General features: G+C 39.9%; 4 protein-coding genes and 1 long non-coding RNA gene across 7 annotated transcripts in view; 3 read left to right on the forward strand and 2 right to left on the reverse strand.

The window, feature by feature from the left end:
* Nucleotides 1-1,126, reverse strand: part of LOC125556743 (protein asteroid homolog 1-like) — a 2,608-nt gene extending 1,482 nt beyond the window's left edge. The window contains exon 1 of the mRNA XM_048719977.1: nucleotides 425-1,126. Within this exon, the coding sequence (XP_048575934.1) occupies nucleotides 425-822 (398 nt within the window). The 5' untranslated portion in view covers nucleotides 823-1,126. The remainder of the gene's footprint in view (nucleotides 1-424) is intronic.
* The window catches only part of LOC116608985, an 18,558-nt gene extending 12,375 nt beyond the window's left edge, over nucleotides 1-6,183 (forward strand). For both annotated transcript variants that reach the window (XM_048719970.1, XM_048719971.1), the window contains one exon: nucleotides 5,652-6,183. In XM_048719970.1, the coding sequence (XP_048575927.1) occupies nucleotides 5,652-5,663 (12 nt within the window). In that variant the 3' untranslated portion in view covers nucleotides 5,664-6,183. The remainder of the gene's footprint in view (nucleotides 1-5,651) is intronic.
* The window catches only part of LOC5498592 (protein asteroid homolog 1), a 25,607-nt gene extending 3,025 nt beyond the window's left edge, over nucleotides 1-22,582 (reverse strand). The window contains exons 1-4 of the mRNA XM_048719974.1: nucleotides 22,395-22,582; nucleotides 9,581-10,054; nucleotides 7,856-9,078; nucleotides 7,461-7,628 (exon numbers count right to left, since the gene is read on the reverse strand). Coding sequence (XP_048575931.1) covers nucleotides 7,461-7,628; nucleotides 7,856-9,078; nucleotides 9,581-9,978 — 1,789 coding nt within the window. The 5' untranslated portion in view covers nucleotides 9,979-10,054; nucleotides 22,395-22,582. The remainder of the gene's footprint in view (nucleotides 1-7,460; nucleotides 7,629-7,855; nucleotides 9,079-9,580; nucleotides 10,055-22,394) is intronic.
* On the forward strand, nucleotides 1,181-6,183 carry LOC5507411. 2 transcript variants are annotated; one of them, XM_048719976.1, is made up of 8 exons: nucleotides 1,181-1,782; nucleotides 1,941-1,994; nucleotides 2,565-2,848; nucleotides 3,020-3,262; nucleotides 3,497-3,689; nucleotides 3,835-4,169; nucleotides 4,421-5,395; nucleotides 5,575-6,183. In XM_048719976.1, exons 1-7 carry the CDS (start codon nucleotides 1,543-1,545, stop codon nucleotides 4,578-4,580), a joined length of 1,509 nt encoding a protein of 502 aa, XP_048575933.1. In that variant the 5' UTR covers nucleotides 1,181-1,542; the 3' UTR covers nucleotides 4,581-5,395; nucleotides 5,575-6,183. The 2 variants fall into 2 exon arrangements, with proteins under 2 accessions (XP_048575933.1, XP_048575932.1); XM_048719975.1 differs by having other exon boundaries at nucleotides 1,183-1,782; nucleotides 2,565-2,859; nucleotides 3,022-3,262.
* On the forward strand, nucleotides 10,160-13,212 carry LOC116621195. The gene is made up of 3 exons (XR_007305261.1): nucleotides 10,160-10,268; nucleotides 12,070-12,103; nucleotides 12,485-13,212. It is a non-coding gene; the product is annotated as an uncharacterized LOC116621195 (long non-coding RNA).
* Nucleotides 22,583-22,610: the final 28 nt, after the last annotated feature.

Consider the following 22,610-nt stretch of genomic DNA (forward strand, 5'->3'; position numbering starts at 1 on the left):
ACTCTAAATAAAAATATACAGGGGTGATCATCCTACCTTTTAGGGGGTGTTCAAAGATTCTTCTGATTTTGTTATCCCTAATTTTGCTATCCCTTAGGTGTTCTCATGACAACAGGACTAGAAGACAGCACTTTTTAAAATAGTCAGAAAAGAGATGTGCTTGATGGCTGTGGCTCTTAAGACAACAGCAATAAATTCTGGAATACTTTGACACTAATACTGTTAAGTTTAAAAATTTACTGCAATCACACCCAATCATCTAATGTACTATCTCTTAGGGGTAGGGATTTCTGTTTGCCGACAGTCACCCCCGTCTGTTTTTATGGGAGTCTCCCCCCTCCTTCCGGGAAAACCAGCCCAACCTGATGTCAGATTTGATACAACTCTTTAATGTCTGTGTATATGCTAGGTCTTTTATACGTACCAATCAATACGAACAAACTTAACCCCAATGTCTCGCATTGCCTGACTAAGAACGAGGGCGGACATCTTTGGCCTGACACGGCCATCTGGTTTCCCTGCGTTATCAATCGAGTCCTGCATTCGGCTTTCTATCGTGTCCACCTTTCTACCAGAGGGATCGATGGCCCCATCCAACACAACATAAGCTTCGACATTGTTCGAAGACAACGCTTGAAAGAAACTCGTAACAACTTGCGCAAATTCATAATATTCGCCACCGTTACGAAAATCCAATCCGGAATTGTAGTACAAATTAAACACGAGGCAGCTTCCATCGATGACAACTTTGGTGTCTTTCAGCTCGATCTTTTCCCAAACATCTAAAGTTTCGATGTAGCTACTCAGACCACGAATACCCATCCTAAGAAAGCAACAAAGGCAATAAAATCTATAGATCTGTACGCTTTTCCAAACGTAGAAAACACTTCGGCATCGTATGCGTTCACAACGTGCAAAAATTGCCCAGGTATAGCCGAGATCTGCCACATAGGTATCCCAATCATAAGGGAAAGGCAATTTTACCGAGGTAGAGTAGCGAAAAGCTGTTACATTGTCAAAATAATGCGTTTAAAAACCTCTTTTCATTTCTTATAAATCTCTTGAGAGAAAGGAAGAAGGAGGCGTGTAATTGACACCGCTGCAGAACGTAGTGCGCACGCGCAGCCTCTTATTTCCGGCGGCCGGGCGCCCGCCCCTATTAAAATTGTTTAGCAAAACAAAACAAACCAGTTTCCGGCCGCGAAATTTTATAAAAATAAGAAGTACACAAAAAAAATAGGCCTGAAAAGTTTACATCACCAAGATATTGAAATTTTCTATCTCTGAAATTTTGCACCACCTACTTTACGGCCTGCACCAAAGGCGAAAATAATGGATAAGCATCGGATGTCGTACCGGCGACCTTCGTGGTCGCCATTATAGTTGTTTTGGTTGTAGCCTCGCTGGGTTTCGTTCATGCAAACGACGATGCACAACACTGTATGATGAGTTGCAAAACTAGAAACGGGAAAGGATGCATTGGTCGACTTTACCAGCTTTCCGAGGAGCTTAGTCGTGTCGCTAAGTTGCCGGTAGGTTCGCATGTTTGGGATACGTTACGAAGAAGCAACTTGCGCTGCTCATGTCCCATGCACGATAAACAACAGCCCTCACTCACGTCTGAACAAGCAACCTATTCCAAGTCGTTTTTATCCGGTATTTGACGAAATTGGGCTAACAGTGGCAGAATACCAGCCTGGTACTCGGTGGTGTTACCGGTGCAAGTTGCTCGCCTATAAGAAATTTGAAAGCCGTCCTCAAACAAGTAGAAAACTAGTCGAGGTAAGTATATATTTTTATTCGGGAAAACAACCACTCCTCTGCAGTGCCTCTTCGCTGTAAATTGCTATGTATTTCTTCCTGTATTTTCAATCTGTTTAACAAAATATAAAAACGAGTACATAGAAAAGGCTTGAACATTCTTTCGTTCTTTTTATTAGGAAAAAGCAAATAGTAGTACATCCGCCATCAGCACAGAACAACAACTACAAAAGGTTTGTTTATTTGTACATTCTGAAGAAACACACAAATTATCTATAAAATTCAGCCTTTTTTTTTGTTTTTGTGGGAAAAAATACTTTATCAATTATTGAGAAGTAGTAGTGCAAACAATATTTTTGCATTTGTTGAAAAAGAAATATTTTTTTTTTACAATTTGTAAAAATTCTGACAAATAAGCTTTTTGACAAGTTGTTTTCCACCAAGCCAATTCATATAAAATTATTAATTTTCTATGAGAGAATGAAAGGAACTCCTTAATTTAGAATAGGTGGAATAGAATAAGACAAGAAACATTTTATTATTGAGGAGCTAGGGTGGGCTGGGATATTTAAGGCAATTTTTCAGAAATATCTTTGGACCCTCCCCTAATATCTAATAGAAAACCTTTGACTCCCCCTTAACAATAATTTAGAAAACAGGTATGACCCCTCCCCATTTGACCCACCCACAACAGAAAACCTGCACCCCAAAAGATGATACATTTTGCTAATTATTGTTATTTATTTTAGATAGTTTGTTTATTCTTATTTTGTTTTCCATTTTGACTGTTTTGTAAATTTCAGATATTTCAGTTTACGGGATCCCCTATTCTACACCTCCATGAAAGTATGCAAGATATATCTATGTCAGCACCTACCATATCCCAACTGGATCAAACAAAGCAACAATTTGGAAGGCTGTTTTCAAGACTTGAAGCTCTAGCAGACATATGTGACATTCATCTCCTGGAAACATGGAAAGAGCTGCAAACTCCCCTAGGTACCATCAAAATTGCCCCAAATGGCAACGTGTTAATGGATAGTCAAGTATGGGACCAAATAAAGACAACAATCAAAGAATTGGATGAATTGGATGAAGGTACAGCTGTATGATCGAATATATCTGCATGCTCTAATATTTATAATAGCTTTATCGATCAGCACCGATGTGGCTGATCAGTGTTCAACCCCAGTGATGGATCAAGCCCAACTAAAACTGCAAATAATTTATTCAATAATTTATTGTCATTGCTATCAACAGGTAATTCACTGGGCCAACTAGTGCAACAATTTCAGATGGCTCTATACCATCATGCCCTCAGTAGTGAAGCTCCATTATATGAGCCAGCAGCAATGAAAGCGTTCACACAAAAACACTCTCCAGGTCTGTTTGAAATGCTTTTAAGTTCAATAACAAGGGAGGACTCCAGACTCTCAGATGAACATCAAGCTGTACAGGAGCAAAGAACTGTTGTTCTCCTTCACACACTGGCATATTTCAGGTACCCTAAATGCTCCATTAAGACCCACCTCCCTAACCTCCAATTACTTTCCTTTCTAAAAACCCTCTAGAGGCTAAATTTTGTAATAAGCTCCCCCTTTCTATCTGCTCCAATTTCATAATTGGGCCTAGGTATGTTCAATATCATGCTTTATACTATAATTCAATGTATACAAGCTGCACCAGAACACTAGTGTTTTGTTCTTTTTTAAATGACAGAAATTTATTTTACCAGGTCTCAGAAAACTTCCACCCTACAAAAGGATGAAGGGCTATTCCTACAACATCATGGTGCTTCTAGGACAGCAATCAATTCAGGAAGGATACTTGGTTTCAGTACAAGTCCTAGAAATATTGATTCTCACAAGAAAGCACTAATAACAAAATATCCAGACATACTGATGAGAAAGGTTATCCTGGCAACAGAGGTGAGATTAGTGTGGTACAAATTTTTATTTTAGTAAATAGTGAATAAGAGAATAATAAAAACAGTACTTGAGAATAAGCAAGAACCATTTCAATTTAAACAAGCCAGTGGGATAACTGATGCTTAACTTTCTTTAAAATTTTCAGAAAGGATTCCTAATTGTACAACTGTTGGATGACTTCCATAATATTTTGACTGTTAGACTACCAACAAATCTGAAGCTATCATTAGCTACGCACATGGCTAGTGGCCTACTGGACATCCATCCTTCAATTCCTGCTGTTCCTATTCCTACAAGAGATACAAGACACAGCCGAGTGATTGTGAAGATAGGGAATGAAAATAAAATTTGCAGAGGAGGAATTGTTCTAGACTACATAAAAGAGTTGTTTCAAAGACCAGTGTTATCAAAAATGTACTTGGAAACAAATCACCAATGCATTTCACCAAAATACATCCAACAACAACTAAAGGAATTGAGGTATTCTATGGATTTTAATGTAGTTATCTAAAGGTCAGCAATCCATATAAGAAAAATACTGTTTTCTCTTTTTAAAAAATGTTTTAACATTGACACTTCCTAAATATTTTTCCAGGCACAATACTTTATTCCCCTATATGGACCTACCACCCAATAAATATGTACCTCTTACATTAGTAGAGTAAAATAAAAACAAAAACAAATATGGAACATTAAATATGCCAAATTATCATTTTTTTCTTTTTTTGTAGGGTCTATTCTGGGTTGTCGCACGATGAGCTCTGTACCCTTGAGTCTACTAATTTAATAGATGAGTTTGAGCTATCTTTGAAAAGTGTGGAGGACTATAAATCAGCCATTGATCACATATTCCTGTGCTGTCCACAACTGGAACTACAAAAAAATTTGTAGTACCAGCACCCGGGGACTGGCCAACTTGGTTTTATCAAAAGAAACTCATTGCTCAAGAAGTCAATGCAGATGCCAGTTTCCTATCAGTCATCCCAGAGCAGGGCCCATTTCATGTTTTCCTGAATCTACAAGAAGATGTTGTAAAAATTTATGACTTCTTATTTAAAAAAGTGTACAAAGAGACATTTGGATCTGACTTACCCAACAAGCCAAAGCCTTTTCGCGTCAGCCTGGTAATAACTGCTGTTTTTCAGGCGTGGGGCAAATTACGTGATAAAGTTCTCCTAAAATTCAAGCTCTGCAAAGACATAGAGTATGCTTCCATTCTGTTTCTTTTAGATGAGGTGGTTCCCATATCATTCTTCCACTATCCTGTTACATTCAGGTCTGGAGACATGGAATCATATATAACAATGATGTTAAAGTTATCTCTACTGTTTATAATCTGGAAAAGGCATCATTATGACAGATCAACACTCTCGATGCTTAGTGACTTTTCTTTTCACAAACAACATTTTTCACAGTACCATGAACTTAAAAAGAAATGGATGGCTCTAATAACAGAAAAGAAAGTTGAAATCTGGCATAGTGTGCTACGCAGCTTCATTTCAAGTTATGACAGTGCTAGTCAAATTAGGGACAAAGCCCTGTCATTTGCTGCATCAAAGACAGAACAGCTCTTTCATAACTATTTAACAACACCATACAGTAGAGGTTATTCTGAAAAAGACCTAAGTTTGGTGACTGGTACAGCTGCTGATGCAATACTGAAAATCATCAAGCAAGTTGGTCAAAATCTGGGAAAAGCAAAGCAGGTATAGTAGACATCCATCCATCCATAAGTAATTTTTAATTACCTTGGTGCAGTGCAGTGCCTGAACAATGTTTTTTTATGCAGGGAAGTAATAATAATGATTAGTCGAGCACTTGATCATAGCCTCAACTTATTTTCTTTTTCATGACTAACAATTGTGTCTATTTTTTTACATTTAAGGTTCCACAAGAAACAAATGCAAGAGGGCAGCCTAAAGGAGACATGAAATTTTTTCTTCCTACCTTTGACCTCATCAGGTTCTCTTTTAGACCTCAAAACACGTCGAAGGTATAAACACTACAGAAAAACATTTATTTGCATATTTTGAGTTTTTGTTGAACTACAGGCATAATGTCTGATATTCTCTGCTTTTCTCGTATAATACAGAGAAATTCATTCAAAAAAGTTAAATTTAGAGTTCGTTTAGTTGTAAAACTGGAACCAGCATTATTGTTCTTGTTCATATTGTATCTAGATGACTGTGTACAATGGTCTTGCTGATATTCAACTCATATTGATCATATTGTAAAAGCCAAAATCTAGTTATTGGTCAACCAAGACCATCCATGATATATTGTTTCTAATCAACAAACATTTCACAATTATATTACAAAATAGAGTGAAAGTACAGACAAATATTATTTTAAAGGGATTTTATTGAATATATTTTTATATAAGATGTTACTGTTCATATTATAACTATATCAATATTTTTGAAAAGCCACAAAAATTGTATTCACGTTATATATTTATATTGAAGTGGAAATAAAATGTTTATATTTTGCAAAATTGAACATTTTTATGGTGTTTAGCCACACAACCTAATTTTTCACATCTTTCTGTTTCTTATGCTTACACTGTAAATTCTAACTTCTTCAAAAACAATTCACTATGCTAAGACCTACACTAAAGTCTCTACTCTTTACGTTTCTTATGCATTATACCTTGAGTCACATGCAGTCTTTGACTGCCTATTTTTTATAGTTGATTTCCAGTATTGTGATTGGTTTTACTATTACAACACTGAGCCATCATACATATGGAAGACGCACAGGGAGATGCGTGCGCACCCCCTGTGTATGCTTTACCGCCACTGAATAATGTGTGCACAGCGTGCTTGAACATAAAGCCTTTCTTATGAAACAAAATTAAGTTTTAAAACTGGCATTGTGACGCTGTCTTCTGTCGGAAAGTTTAACAAAACCTGCAAACCGCACTAAGATGTCTACGGTCAGGGGATTACTGGATACTGGATATTTGGCAGAATCGATTTCCAGTTTTTGGTGTATAGCGCACCACTTCTGCGCACAGTGGCGCGCGCTGTTTGTTCGAATTTTCCGGTATTAAGTGCGTGCGCGCCACAGTTGTACAAGAAAACAAAGCAAAAGGCTACTTTGATGTCCTGTACAATTAAGCGAGACGATGCGCTCATGCTTTACGATGCCACGCCGACATAGCGACCCCCCAAAAGACCCAAGGCGTAATCGACTATGACAACCCTGGGATCCTGGTTATTGCCTCCCATCAAGGCGCTTGTTGGAATACTTTGCAATTGTACAGCAATCCCAGGAAATATCGGTGCTTTTGGGGCCTTTCGGTTCTTTACAGCCTTCCGTAAAGCAATTAGCTGCCATACCAAGTGTGTAATCCGAATGCATGGTTTCTGTTTTTTCTTCAGACCAGGTTCGATCCCAATGACCTATTTTTTAATTTGTTATTCTTATTGTTTAACCCATTCATTCCTGAATACTTTTTCGCAATATTGTGTAAAAACAAAACAAAAAACTAAACAGACTAGCAGGATTCCGATGCGCTATGACGTGAACTTCCTAAGCATTTCCTTGCATCGCTGTTGTTATCCTTATTATTGGCTTTACTTCACAAAGCTATCAAGATGACCACGCTAGCTTGCGTCGCAACGTAAGTTACATATTTTCTCAAGCGCACACCAAGGGTGTCCACTTATGAGAGAATTGACTGGAAATTGTTTTTCGTGTGAAATTTACACTATTCGACATCGTCATCATCGGAGCCAGTTTCATTGAAGAGAAGTGCAAATTTATTACCAGCCAGGCACGTTGGAGGTTTCTTGTTCTTTGGCTTTTCTTTACTCGATTTTTTCTTTGAGGCAGATGATAAGCTTTCCACTTTATGGATTCCCTCCATTACCGCGTCCATTAGCCTCTGGTACAGATCATGATCTGATGGATGAACTATTGATGATGCCTCTTGACCTGATTGGGAAACATAATAGGAATAATCAGAGAAACAAATGCACATTCTGAAACATGTTAACACCAACCCCCTTCCCTGCTGCTTTCTTAGCAAACTAAAAATGTTTCCTGTAAAAATTGTACTTATTAAGCCGGAGATTTAACATTTAAGCCGGAGATTTAAGATTCAAAACCATTTGCCCACAAAAATATCTGCACCTGAAGAACCCTCCTGTGTCATCGCTTACCTTTTTGGAGCTGTTCAGTGATTCCCAGTGCAGCAACACCACTTCCATAAAGGCCGCTCACAGCAGGTTCAGCCAGTGGGAAATTGAGCACTTGATTTGTGTAAATGGTCTCCAACATTACGTTTTGCCACTGTGCAAAGCTATGCAATGAATCAACACATGAGATCTTTTTCTTTCTGGATTCGGGGAGCACCAGATGATTTAGAATAACTGCTTCAATGTGTGAGATTGAGGAGACTTGTGGATTTGCATGCTTAATCCAGTAGCGTGTTGCAGCTACAAACAGCCATTCATCTTTAGGTAATAGCTTTATTGTGCTTGTGTTGGATTCCAGTAGCAAAAAGAAAAGGCTTTCTCTCTCTTCTAGAGGTAGTTCCTTAATTTGGATCAAAGTTGGTAGTTTGCCATAACCTTCTAAGACATACTTTGGATCTATAAAGTAATTGGTCAGTATTTTCCCTCTTCTGTCCCATTCCTTAATCCTTGTTACTTTGTCATGTTTCTCTTCATTGGGTTTGCCAGGCTGTGTCATGGCATACAGGGCTCTTCTCAAATCGAGAGTGCAAGAGCATGAAGACCTTTTAGCCAAGTTTTCAACCTGACAAGCCAAAAAACGAATTCCAGATATTGCAGCAGAGATGTAATCACTAGGATAGGCACATTTCCTGAAACCATTTACAACCCATGAAGGAAATTCTGTCCCCCCTATTTCACTCCATCCATCATTAGCACCACCATCACTAATAAAAAAATAAGAGGCTGTAGACTTTCCCACAGAAATGTAGCTATTGAGTGAAGTATGTAATGCATCCCTAAGATGATTTTCTTGACACTCTTGATTTTTTATAACTCTTAGGACAGAGTCAACTCCTTTTTCAATGCTCTCTAAACCCCTAAGAAAATCAGCAACATTTCTAAATCGAGATCCTCCTCCCTTATGATTTCTTGGGATGGCAGTGTAAAATGGCTTAACTGCACTTGAACTGACAAAGTCATTTCCAAGCACAGATGCAAAGAGAGGCATAAGATCAGGTCTAAGTTGTAAATAATCTGCCATTTTTTGCCTGCTGTAGAGCTTGGTAGATAGAGGAAAAGAATGCCAGTGGAGGGAAGTCAAAGGAATAAAACCCCCAGGGAGATCAAAGATGAAAAAATCACTGTCATCACTGAGCACTGGACATTGGAACTTCTTGGCGAGGGAAGCGATTTCTTGGTCTGCCTCACTGCAAAAAAAACAAAACAAAAAACAAGTTTTGCAGTTTTATTCTTTGTGCTATTGGCATTTTTTTTTGGGGGGGGGGACTCTAAATAAAAATATACAGGGGTGATCATCCTACCTTTTAGGGGGTGTTCAAAGATTCTTCTGATTTTGTTATCCCTAATTTTGCTATCCCTTAGGTGTTCTCATGACAACAGGACTAGAAGACAGCACTTTTTAAAATAGTCAGAAAAGAGATGTGCTTGATGGCTGTGGCTCTTAAGACAACAGCAATAAATTCTGGAATACTTTGACACTAATACTGTTAAGTTTAAAAATTTACTGCAATCACACCCAATCATCTAATGTACTATCTCTTAGGGGTAGGGATTTCTGTTTGCCGACAGTCACCCCCGTCTGTTTTTATGGGAGTCTCCCCCCTCCTTCCGGGAAAACCAGCCCAACCTGATGTCAGATTTGATACAACTCTTTAATGTCTGTGTATATGCTAGGTCTTTTATACGTACCAATCAATACGAACAAACTTAACCCCAATGTCTCGCATTGCCTGACTAAGAACGAGGGCGGACATCTTTGGCCTGACACGGCCATCTGGTTTCCCTGCGTTATCAATCGAGTCCTGCATTCGGCTTTCTATCGTGTCCACCTTTCTACCAGAGGGATCGATGGCCCCATCCAACACAACATAAGCTTCGACATTGTTCGAAGACAACGCTTGAAAGAAACTCGTAACAACTTGCGCAAATTCATAATATTCGCCACCGTTACGAAAATCCAATCCGGAATTGTAGTACAAATTAAACATGAGGCAGCTTCCATCGATGACAACTTTGGTGTCTTTCAGCTCGATCTTTTCCCAAACATCTAAAGTTTCGATGTAGCTACTCAGACCACGAATACCCATCCTAAGAAAGCAACAAAGGCAATAAAATCTATAGATCTGTACGCTTTTCCAAACGTAGAAAACACTTCGGCATCGTCTGCGTGTGTAGCGTTGCAGAATGGTCCTCGTTGCAGAAGTGTCTAACCAATCAGATTGTCTCTTGTATCTCCCATACCGCCCATCCAATCAAAGTGCCTTGTGATCGTGTCTTGTACCTGGTGGAGATCGTGCCAAGGGGAGATCGTTCATAGGGTCGTGTTGGAATTGTTAACTTTTTGAATCACTTTTTCAGCATTTACCCTTTATTCAAGGTAAGGATCTCCATTAATTATAATAATTTTTGGGTAGATGAAGTTCTGCTGAATATGTTCCTCTTAAAAATCTCTAAGCAAAACAGCGAAGACTATTGTAATACTTTTAAGTATTAATACTTAAAAGTATTAGCTCAACTGATGAAAAAAGCAAACTCCATCCAACCTTAAGTTATTAGCCCAACAAAGTCATGGAATAATGCATGTTTAATTATGTTACTTAAGACGATTTGTTAAGTTCAATCAGGCCCTGTTTTTAAAATTAAGTAAGGTTTTTACACCGTTCCAAGGAATCCGACATCAAGCATCCAGTGACACTTTCAAAGTATTGCTTTTGTTTCTCTGTTAAAATACATCCCTTTGTTAATATATTATCTGCAAGCACACCAATCTTATCAAGTGAGACTTTATGTTCTCTTAAGGGATAATGATATTTGGTTATCCTTACAGCTTTTCCCGATTAAAGTGGATTCCGATTTGTGTTATTTTGCCCTTGTAATCCACGTGTCGGTAGCCGTTTGTGGTGTCCGGAACTCATAGTGAACGAATAATAAGGAAATGCGAGAAAAAATATAGGAAGCGCCCTATAATAGCATTGTTTAGAATCTAAGTGTTAGTGATTTTTTTAATTTTTAAACGCATTCCTAGCTCTAGTGGAGCGGGATTTGAATGATGCTGAGCCATACTTGTGTTTAACGATCTCAAATAATCATTTTTGTATTATCTATAAGCTTATAAAGCGTTGAAATAGAGTTCTGTATTTGTATTCACTTCTTTTGGACTAAAATATTTCTTCGCTGACCCTATTTCTGAACAAAAGCCTTATTATGTATTGCTTTGTGTGCATAATATTTATGCACACGCTTTATGAGTTATGGATGGTTCATGTGCAAAATTACTTAAACAAAAGCCTTTAAACATAAGGGTCTGTTGTAATCATCTTTATCCATTACCAACAGTTTACCCTGCCATGCTAATTTTTTATATGCTTCCTTGGAACTTTACTAGCTTTCTAAAGGTTTACCACCTAATAACAAAAACAGGATCTGGTGAATGTTGGAATTTTGGAAATTCCAAATCAAGCATGAAAGCAAAATAGAATAATGTTAAAGAGTTTGTAAGATGCAAAAAAACGATTTGTAAAAGGTGGTAAACAGTTTCAGAACATGTATATACAGTAACTTGTGTTTGAAGTCGTCATACAACATAAAGTAATTTAAAAAAGATTTGTCACTTATTGCAATCATAAACATACAGAAATAATATCACATACATTTTTCAATATTATGCTGGAAAAAGCTTATATTTAGTCACAGATGTGAGTCATGTGTCACACTCTGGTTCCAATACTGTATATGCATATAGCTGTGTAGGCTAAATGTCACTGTGACTTGGTTTGCACCTTATTTGGAAAGTATGTGTGTGTATAAAGCCCCATGTGCCAAGCAAAAAGCAAACATTTGGACTTAACCCATATGACTCCTAGACAACCTTGGTAGAGGTTTTCAAGCAATGGATAAGATTATAGAAAGGGTTCTAATGGGTTTTTGGAGAAGTAGGACATCAACATAGTTTTGAAACTTGAAAAAGTGACCCAGTTTTTAATTTTCTCACACAAGCTCAAAATACACTAAAATGTGATTTCATGTGTATATGGGACTAAATTAATAGGTCCCAGTTAGTCCCTTTTTGTGAGTTCAACTGTATGTTGGTCTGCACAACCCACATTGAGGCACTATGACGGTATTACACCACAAGAAAAAGTTGTTTAAAAAAAAACTAAACATGTTCTGTTTGACAGGCTGGAATGGCAGAAGAACCAGGAGACATACAAGGTAAAAGTCCAACCAAACATGCAAACATGTTGTGAACCACTGATGCATATGTAAAGGTAATACTGGGGCTTACTTTTGGTCGCCATGTCAAAGATTATACTAAAACATTTGTTGTCACCGGTTTTCAAGAATTTTGTTATCCTAAATAAAAAAAATCTCTTTTTTCACGCAAATTCATGAAATGTGAGCTTCAAAACATTGAGCAAAGTACACACTTTTGTTGTGTCCAGCAAACATCAAACTACTTTGACTGACAATTAAAAAAGTCTCAACATATGTAAATTTTTTGTCATTCACATCATCACCCAAGTTTCACTAGGATGTTTTTTGCTCTTTGGGTTTCTTCAGTGTCTTTCACAACTAATGTATAACCTCTCCCAGGTCTTTATGGTGGCAGCAACCAATTATGTGCCATAGCAAGATTCAAACAATGACAACATGCAAGTGAGCACCATCGCCTGATCCAAGTGCCAACTGTGCCAGAATGTGAACTTTTATCGGATCTGTATCGTACAGTGAAAAAACGTTGTTTGAGAAGCTAATCATCCACCTTTCAACTGTGATGGCGAGTATTGAGATTGCAGATGTAACACATCATTTGATTGCGACCTCGACACAGCTTGAGATCGAATCAGTACAAATAGGGTGCAAGTGCATATAGTACAAATAAAATCCCCCAGCTTTCTGGTTTGTCTGAAGTTGATCGGCCAAACTGTGACTCGCTTAAGCTGGCAACAATGAATCAGGTGGTTCCTGATGATACCCCCTGGTGAACCAGGTTAATATCCCTACCATTTTCTGTTATTAAAAATGTAGAAAATGGATAGGGAGGGGACCAGTAACCTTGCGTTGTCTCTTTTTATGTTTTATTTCAAGACTCCACAACCATACGTAGTAAACTGTATGTTCGATCGGGTCTTATGGAGATAAATGACAGAGGGTCGTATGACAGCAGTGCCGGAGATATGCTTTAAATATGAATAGAGTCTAGTGGCAAAGTTTAACTAGCGCAGATTTGTGTAGTAAATAAATACAGTTGTACTTTGAGTTGAAATGTCATTTGTTCTGTTCCTTGTTTAGTTCTTTATAAATTCAGTTTATAACCTTTAGTTGTCTTGTCAGTGTTTTTACTAGAAAACCTGTGGTAGCCCAGTCATAAAATGCATTTTTTTTCGTTGTCTCGTGTTTGTGCAAAATACCCAAGAATATTTGCGCTATAATCGATACCTTCTGCATAAGCTGTGTCATGGCCGCCATCTTGGATTTTGCGAGTCCAGCTCTCAGATCCATGTATTTGTGCAGTTGAAGGCCGGATTCCAGATTTCATTACTGTATATATTACCATAGTCTCTGTCTCTACCAAGTAGTTGTGCAAAATCATCTCAAGCCAGATTTATTTCACTGTATTTACTCCCTACAACGCCTTAGAAATAGTAAAATAGGCGTAGTCATAGGAAATAATATGCCTAAATCAGAGATTCTCTTTCATTATAGGGCAAATGTTTCAATACACAATTCAACAAGGCCCGTACCCAGAGAGGGGCAGCACCGCCCACGAGAGCAAAAGGTCCACTTCTATGTATTTATGGATATGTTAGAAGGGAGTCCTATTTTATAAGCCTTTGGCTTCTCTGGACTTCCTTGCCTACTTAATTTTATGAATTGTAACTCTATAAAAAAATACTGCCAAAATAAAACTGTGAACTGTTCTGAGCCACAATAAAAACTCATAAAACAGCAAAACTAGTAATGAAGTGAACAAAGCTAAATCTAAATCATAATTCATAAAAGGTTCAATAATTTAGATACACCTTTGTGCAGATTTTTTTCATTTTTAAATATAGTCTCGGTCATTTTATCATTGTCTAATAAATGGAAATGGTCCTGTGTGCGGTTTTTTTTTTCAATTTCAACGCTTATACATATATTTTCAAAATGCCTTGTTTTCCACCTGTGTGTGCTTTTTGCGGTTTACTTTACCGATTAACAACTATTATTTTTGCGCATTTGTTGCCCCCCCCCCCCCCCCCCGCCTCCCCTCTCTCTCTCTCCTCTCTCCCTCCCTTTATCTCTCTGACTACTGTTTAGTGTCTTTGTCTATTTGTTTGATGTGTGTTGCTTAAGAAAAACTGTAAAACGATTAGGTCCTACGGTAAAATAACATAATGTATGAATATTTTGTTTAGAAAGCCGATAGTGATGCAGGATTTCAAGTTCAAAATTCTCAATTCTGTCTAACATATTCACATTTTGTTAATCAAGTATGCAAGAAAATTTCTATTGTTCTGCGACGGATCATAATTTCCCGTCCATAGGATTTTCTTTTTGTACTAACATACAGGAAGAACATACGCGGTTACAGGCATGTAGCCATAACTTTGAGCTTGGATTCGTTTACCCATTTAGATGACCATTTGCTCTTGGATATTTCGTCCAAGCTCGCAGTGGTACTTGTATATTTGTATATGAGCGGACATGCCGGTTGAGCCGGAGGGCTTCCAAATACTTTAACTAGATTTCTGGGGTGCATACCCCATAAACATTCTCGCGGTTCGTTTATTATGCTCGCAAAAAATGCAGGAGTTGAGGTCCCCAGGAGAAAAAATCCCTCTTAAAACAGTGCACATGAAATAGGGAACGATTAGGCCAAAAATATTTCATTTCTGGTCGCGATTTCTACCTCGAGAGCACGCGGGCGGGTGATTTTTATTTATTTTGTTTAATTTGTTTATTTATTTCTAATAATAAAATCTGAATTTCACGTGGAGAAAAATGATTCATTCAATCAGAGGCACTATTGCGACACCAGCCCTCTCTTCTAAGCCAACCCTCTCTGATAAACTAGCCCTCTCTAATAAGCCAGCCCTCTCTGATAAACTAGCCCTCTCTAATAAGCCAGCCCTTTCTGATAAGCCAAACCCCTCTAATAAGTCACCCATCCCGAATAAGCCACCCTTCTCTAATAAGCCACCCCTCTCTAATAAGACACCCTTCTCTAATAAGCCACCCTCACTAATAAGCCACTCCTCACTAATAAGCCACCCCTCTCTAATAATAGTCACCCCTCTCTAATAAGCCACCCTTCTCTAGAGTCACCCCTCTCTAAAAGCCACCCCTCTCTAATAAGTCACCCCTCTCTAATAAGTCACCCCTCTCTAATAAGCAACCCTCTCTAATGAGCCACACCTCTCAAATAAGCCACCCCTCTCTAATAAGCCACCCCTCTCTAAAAGCCACTCCTCACTAATAGGTCAACCCTAATAAACCTCTAATAAAAGTCACCCCTCTCTAATAAGCCACCCTTCTCTAGAGTCACCCCTCTCTAATAAAAGTCACCCCTCTCTAAAAGCCACCCCTCTCCAATAAGTCACCCCTCTCTAATAAGTCACCCCTCTCTAATAAGTCAGCCCTCTTTAATAAGCCACCCCTCTCTGATGAGCCATCCTTCTCTAATAAGTCACCCCTATCTGATAAGCCACCCCTCTCTAATATGCCACCCCTCTCTAATAAGCCACCCCTCTCTAATAAGCAACCCTCTCTAATGAGCCACACCTCTCAAATAAGCCACCCCTCTCTAATAAGCCACCCCTCTCTAAAAGCCACTCCTCACTAATAGGTCAACCCTCTCTAATGAGCCAGCCCTCTCTGAAAAGCCACCCCTCTCTTATAAGTCACCCCTCTCTAATAAGCCACTATATTAATCACTATATTTCCCAAGTGATATGTTTGGAGTTGATATCCAATTTTACACGTGTAAAATTAGATACAATTGGATTGATTTTTTAAGGAATAATCAGAATACTTGGGCAGCCAAACGAAATGTCATATAAATGAGAAAAAGACCATTACGTTCCCAAGATTTTAAATAAAACGAGTCACAGTCACATTATAAACACATTATTTCTTTTGTAAACAATGTTTTTTTTTAAATCAGCAAATCCCAAACTCATAAATATACAATTAGATGCAAATGTTCGAAATGAAATTAAGCGGGTCAAGGGGGGAGGGTTTGTTGTTTTTTGGATGGGCGGACATCAGCAAAAAAAAAAAAAAGACTGTAGCGGATCTATTAAAAATTATACTAAGATTACTAATCCTGGTATTTGACAACAAAATGACCGTGAATTGCACAATTGTTAAATTAGCTAGAAAAAGGGCGATACGTCCCGACTAATCGGATGATGCGGCGAAAAAGAAGCGATTTCCAGCGTATAAGTTATTCCAAAATTTCAAAATGTATTGGTGCAGATTTGTCAATTCATAGCTTCATCATCCTTTTTATCATCGTTTTCAAACTGTTCAGGCTTAGTGCAATAAAGCCGAAAATAAAGATAGCCGACATAGATGAGACGCCGCAGATGCTTTTTCTTAGTAAGCATTTTGTAACTTCCCTCGTCTTATCTATAACATAAGATATGACCTTTTAAAGATCTTCCAAGCCTTGTGCTCTGCTTGAACAGGTATTTCATAGTGAAATATTGCACTAGTGAAGATCTCGAAACTTGCTGACATTTGTTACGTTTGCTGACATTTGTTACATTTGCTGACATTTGTTACATTTGCTGACATTTGTTACATGAAAATAGACATAGCCATACTCCACACGCCATTGTCATTTTGGAACGAGTTTGTCTTTCCTGATCACACATCATATTACGCTGCCGAAATCTTTAAACGTGATTATAGTAGGGGGGGACTGGGGACTTTCAGTGAAACGAGTGGGGGGCGCGAATCGCCCCTCCGGGCCTCCCAGCCCCGTCTTAGGCCTGGGAGGGGCCCAGCGCCCCTCCGACCCCCCAGCCCCATTCCAGGCTGGGGACTTTCAGTGACACCGAAACGCGTTTTGCGTAGATTAATAATTGCTGGTTATTAATCTACGTCGGGACCACTACGCGTAGATGGATACTTAGCAGAAGTAAGTCTACGCAAAACACACTCCGCGTACATGAGTGATTAGCAGTGGTTAGCAATCATTAATCCGCTGTCTATCGACAGCAGCGAAGTACAAGAGGGGGTACAAGAGGGGGTACAAACAAATCCGCATCCCTTGCCACAATAACCACGCCTGGGCGGAGCTTCCGACTGAACCACCTGCGATCGCGAGCGTCCACGGCCTAGACTTCGAGGCTGAGAGGGAGCTTCGTTCGTTATGTCAGGAGAAGGCAGCGCTGTGCGCTACCAGTGCCGCCACAAAAACGCGAGAGGCAAAAGTGCGAGAGGTGCTCATTCGCTTTATAAACAGGGCGATCCCCAGAAGCACGAGGATCTGGCTGTGTGGGCGTGTTATAGTCACGCACGAAGGCAAACTGTACCGATCGGGACAGGACGGAGGAGCTATCGACAGGGCGTTTACAGACGAGACAGGATATGATCCTCAATGGCTCCCTGATGACCACCCAGCCTACCAAGAGTACACCGAAGATACGCACTCGATGGGCGGTGCAATAGGGTATCGCTTCAAGAAGTGGACCCAAAGAGAGAACATCAGGCCAACGCTTCTTAAATACAGGGACGTCTGGCGAGCGGCGCAGGTTGAGTCCAAAGTGTGGAATAGCAAGGAAAACTTAGGGGCGCAGCCTCATGCGCACATCGACATGCGTGCGGCGTACCTAGGATGCGAACGTGTATCGTATCGCGGATGTTGTGGGACAGCCATTGAGCGAGGTTCTTCAACTAACCGGGGCCATTCAGCTGACCGAGTGGGAGTTCTCTGAGGCCTGCCACCCCTACACTTCCGGAAGGGTGGGACAGCACTTGGAGCAAAACGAGGGCTGGATCACCACGCCAGAGCTCAAGGATCTGTTAGACTCGGGTGACCTCGTCATGGCCACGGCGAGGGAGGTGTTGTATAGCGTCGGAAAAAAGGACTCCATCAAGTTCCCTCACTCCATCGCGTGCCGCCCCGGCGGCGAAGACTCGCAGTACCCTGAGGGTCGAGATCTCGCTGTCCGTTTCGTAGGCAAGTGCGCTCGCCATGGCGACGAGTCCTCGATCGTAGTCCGCGACCGTGAAGAAGCCGCGTATCTGACAAACCTCCTTGCGGGCACCGACCACTTACTTAACTTCGAGCATGCCGACGGGGCTCATCTGATCCAATACAAAGACGGTGTCCGGCGCTCGCAATGGTATCCATGGTATACCATATCAGGGCCTTCGTCTTGGCGTACGCAAACATAGCGTTGCGACGCATGTTGAGGCGGATCCCTCGCGAAGACGTCCTCCGAGTGTGCACAGATGCCATATACGCAAAGGCGGTGCCCAGTGGTGTAAAGCTCGTGGAGCGAAATCCGAGGTATGGAGAGTGGCGCCACAAGAAGCCTGGGTACGAGTGGCGACCCGAAGCGGCTTTGGGTCCGAAGAAGTCGGGGAGCTTGGCTAGGGAGCCGAGCACTGCGCCGAGTCTGCCGTGCGATCTAGTGGCCGCAACCTCTGCAAAGACGTATCTAGCCGGCCAAGGAGGATCGGGGAAGACCGAGTGGGCGGTGAGCATGTTCCGTGGCCGCAACGTTGTGGTGCTCATCACCGAGAACGACCTCGCCCACGACCATCGCAACAACCCGCGCCTCGCGGTGAAGGCTCAAACCTACCACCACTACCTCTGCATACCAGCGGAGAAGCCGATAGAGGAGTGGAGACCTTCCGAGCTGGGGCACAAACTCGACCGTCTCGCAACAGTAATCATCATTGACGAGTGCTGTAAGGTACAGACTAAAGTGCTACGCGTCATCCCTTAGAGTTTAGGGACCACGCCCTTTCTCTGCCGCATAGGTGTCAAAACTTATATTGGCCACACGTAGGAAAGAATCCTGCTAGGGAGACCCCTATTCACCCCTCCCCCCCTTATGAGACAGGTTTGGCTTATTAGAGAGGGATGGCTCATCAGAGAGGGGTGGCTTATAAGAAATGGGTGGCTTATTAGAGAGGGATGGCTTATTAGAGAGGGTTGGCTTATTAGAGAGGGCTGCCATATTAGAGAGGGGTGGCTTTTAGAGAGGGCTGGCTTATTAGAGATGGGTGATTTATTAGAGAGGGCTGGCTTATTGGAGATGGGTGATTTATTAGAGAGGGCTGGCTTATTAAAGGGGTGACTTGTTAGTGATGGCTTATTAGAGGGGTGACTTATTGGAGAGGACTGGCTTGTTTCATAAGATTGGCTTAATAGAGAGGGTGGCTTATTAAATAATGCACTCTATGCAGCCTAACAGAAGGTGCACACTGGTATGTAAATAATGTAATACTAGAAATTTTGCCAAGGGGTGGGTTAATAGAGTCGTGGCTTTCTAGAAAGGAATTGCTTATCAGAGGGGCAGCTTATTAGAGAGCTATGTTTTTTTAAAAGATGGCTTATAAAAGAGGGTTGGCAGAAAGAAAGGGCAGATCATTGAGAGGGGGGGGGCATATTATAGAGGGGGGGGATTAAAGGGCAGCATATTACAGTAGGGGAATGTTGATTTGGTTAGTGAACAGCTGCTTTAGGAATATGTTTCATTGCCATTCAGAGACAATGGAGTCATCACGGAAACATGTGATTTATTGAAAGATTATGCAAATAAATAGTTACATAACTACAACAGAACATTAAAAGCTATGATGTGACAAAGGTTGCTTCAGTAATCAAATTTGGAAATCCATCATGCCTGCTGAATAGATGGACAAAGGTAGTATAAGTCAAGTGTAACATACAAGTGAAAATCTCCTAGAGCTTGAAATAAAACAATGTAAAACATGTGAATTCTTCATGATCTCGATGTTATTTGTGAACCAATAATCTGAAACTTAGGCTCACACTGTCTTTATATGTGTCCTTAATTCCAATGGCACAGTTGAATTCAAAACTGGACTATTTGCTTGGTGCCGCCTTAGAGCTAAAGGTGACAAAATCTCTGGTTCAATTTTGTTAACCTTGGCACCTTTGACATTGAATAACAAAATTTGACACTGCCTGAAATAAATTAAAAGGGAATTCCTCTGCAGTATTTGTCAAGGGCAATAACCAACTGTGATGTGTGGAGAACTGCAGTGCAATGACTTGGTCAGGATGAGATAATCAAGGTGGTGAAGCCCCTGTGACAAAGAAAAATCATTGTAACCTTGTATTACATATTACAATTGAGTCAAGAGAACATGTTGAAGATGTTAGAAATTCATCTTAAAAACACTATCTGGGCAAACGAGGAATAGCAATGTCAGATGAACGTATAAGAAGTAGCCAAAGACAAAGTTAAAAAAAACATGTTAAAAAAACTTTTACACTAAATGAAGACCCAGTTTCTGAAGCTGAGGCTAATTTATTTACTGTTAAAGGTGATTAAGTGCCATTGTTACTTAGATTACATAGAAATAACAAATTATTAATTACCCCATTAATGTACTTTTGCGCAAATTTTTGGGAAAAACAGACCAAAAACAGAAACCTTCCCCCTATTTCAAGTCCCACACTATCAGTCAAGTTCAGCTACTGCTGATCAAGCAGTATGCCTTGAAGTTTCCAACAATGCACTGAGGTGTCTTTTTAGTCTGGGGATGGTGGCAGTCTGTTGCTGACAACAGTTTTGCTTGTAATTTGCTTAAAAATTACAACTTTTTTACATCAGGATAATAAAATTATAATTTATTTACATAAATAAAAAAATCAGCGAAATATAAAATACAAGTGCATAATGTCTCCAGAGTAACAAATCCCCCTGTTAACATAGTAGTAGATAGGTTGCTAAGCCAGCAATAAAAACATAAATACGCTCTATAGCAAGTTCTCTATAGCTAATTTGGCGTTTCAACAATAATCCAGGAAAACAATGAAAACAAAGTTGCAACTTAGGGAATACTAATCACTAAGTAGTAAGCACTTATTTCTAATTACACTCCCCACTAATTCTCTATTGCCTCAATCTCTATTGACTAATTCTCCCCACTCATTCTCAAATTCTCTATTGCCCCCTGAAACTTTAATTACTATGAGATTTAGGGGGTTCAAATAGAGGGTGCTGATTGGTCGAGGTGTCAGTGATTATTTTCTAATAGTTATTAGTATAAATATGAAATTTAATGGATTGTTTAAGCAAGGATTCGATATGGTGCAAAGGATTGGCAGGCACACAAACAGCATTTGCAGCATTTGGCAGTCATAGATAGCTATGGAAAAAGTCCAACATGACAACTGTTCAAAATCAAATACCAACTTTTTGGTGGTCAATGGTGATGACACGCCTGATAGAGAAGCATTCTAACGACTGTTGATTTCTTTTTATCTCATTAAAAATTTCAACCCAGGCTGAGTTTTCAGCACAGTCAGGGGGGCCAACCGGGTATTCCTAAAATGCTTGTAAAATTGCTTTTTCTATTATATGAGCGAGATTTCCAGCCTGGGCTGCTCACCTGTGCTAGGATTTTCACCCCAAGCTCCAGTAGTGGATGGAATATCTCCATGTAATCACATAAATAAAGAACACTCTTTTTTTATGAGGACCTTTTTTTATATGAACGTCCAGCGTTTCACCAAATTTTAAGAACTGCTAAGAACATGCCGAGGTGCTGTGAATAGTTTTAACTGTTCAAAAACGAATTTAGTACAGGCTGAAGCTAGCTACAATATGAAAAACATTTTCAGTCGCCTGGCCATACTAAAGCTTCAGCCAGGGTTGATATTCGTAATGTAAACAGACCCTTAGAAAAGGCAAATCTGAGGATATGCCAATTCACCGTATTGATTTTTATGAGGCAGAGAAAGATCAAATCAGGTTACTTAGGGGACTGTGTGATAATTGTAAGCTTATAGCTGCAATCTTACTGTACAACTTAGCCCAACTTAGATAGTGGAACTGATTGATTATCAATTGAATGTTTTACTCGCATTGCGTTCACTTGTTTATCAGTAGTAGCCTTCAAATATATTTCCTATGAACTACTTGACCTAATTAATTGTGGATATCTCCCCTAGCGAAGGACGGTACGAAAGTAAAGACTCGAATTTTCGTGGAGCGTGACTCACCTCTTAATGGCTTGTCTCCGTCTTAGGACGGACTCCAGTAAGGGAACATAACCTGGCTTTTGCTAAATCCTTTTCTCTTGGGTGTTTCTCTGCTTTATCAATTCCTCAGAAATCAGTTATATTATAAACAAACGACCGTTCTGCCATACCAAACTCGATCCCAGGGAAGAAGGGGGAAGACAGTTCTGCCACTCGATCCCAGTGTCACACGTGTGGCATTCTAACAAGGTCTATGATTGGACACATGTAGTCCTATCTGATTGGTTAGACACTTTCACCACAAGGACAGTTCTGCAACGGTACATGCGTTCACAACGTGCAAAAATTGCCCAGGTATAGCCGAGATTTGCCACATAGGTATCCCAATCATAAGGGAAAGGCAATTTTACCGAGGTAGAGTAGCGAAAAGCTGTTACATTGTCAAAATAATGCGTTTAAAAACCTCTTTTCATTTCTTATAAATCTCTTGAGAGAAAGGAAGAAGGAGGCGTGTAATTTGTTTTTCGGAAGCTTTATGTT

Source organism: Nematostella vectensis, chromosome 12, assembly GCF_932526225.1.
Source record: "Nematostella vectensis chromosome 12, jaNemVect1.1, whole genome shotgun sequence".
Classification (NCBI taxonomy): Eukaryota; Metazoa; Cnidaria; class Anthozoa; order Actiniaria; family Edwardsiidae; genus Nematostella; species Nematostella vectensis.

Coding starts and splice junctions, on each gene's coding strand:
- LOC5507411 (XM_048719975.1), top strand. CDS start 1,543: ATGTTTGGGATACGTTACGAAGAAGCAACTTGCGCTGCTCATGTCCCA. Junction 1,995..2,564: donor CAGAACAACAACTACAAAAG/GTTTGTTTATTT, acceptor TGTAAATTTCAG/ATATTTCAGTTTACGGGATC. Junction 2,860..3,021: donor ATTGGATGAATTGGATGAAG/GTACAGCTGTAT, acceptor TGCTATCAACAG/GTAATTCACTGGGCCAACTA.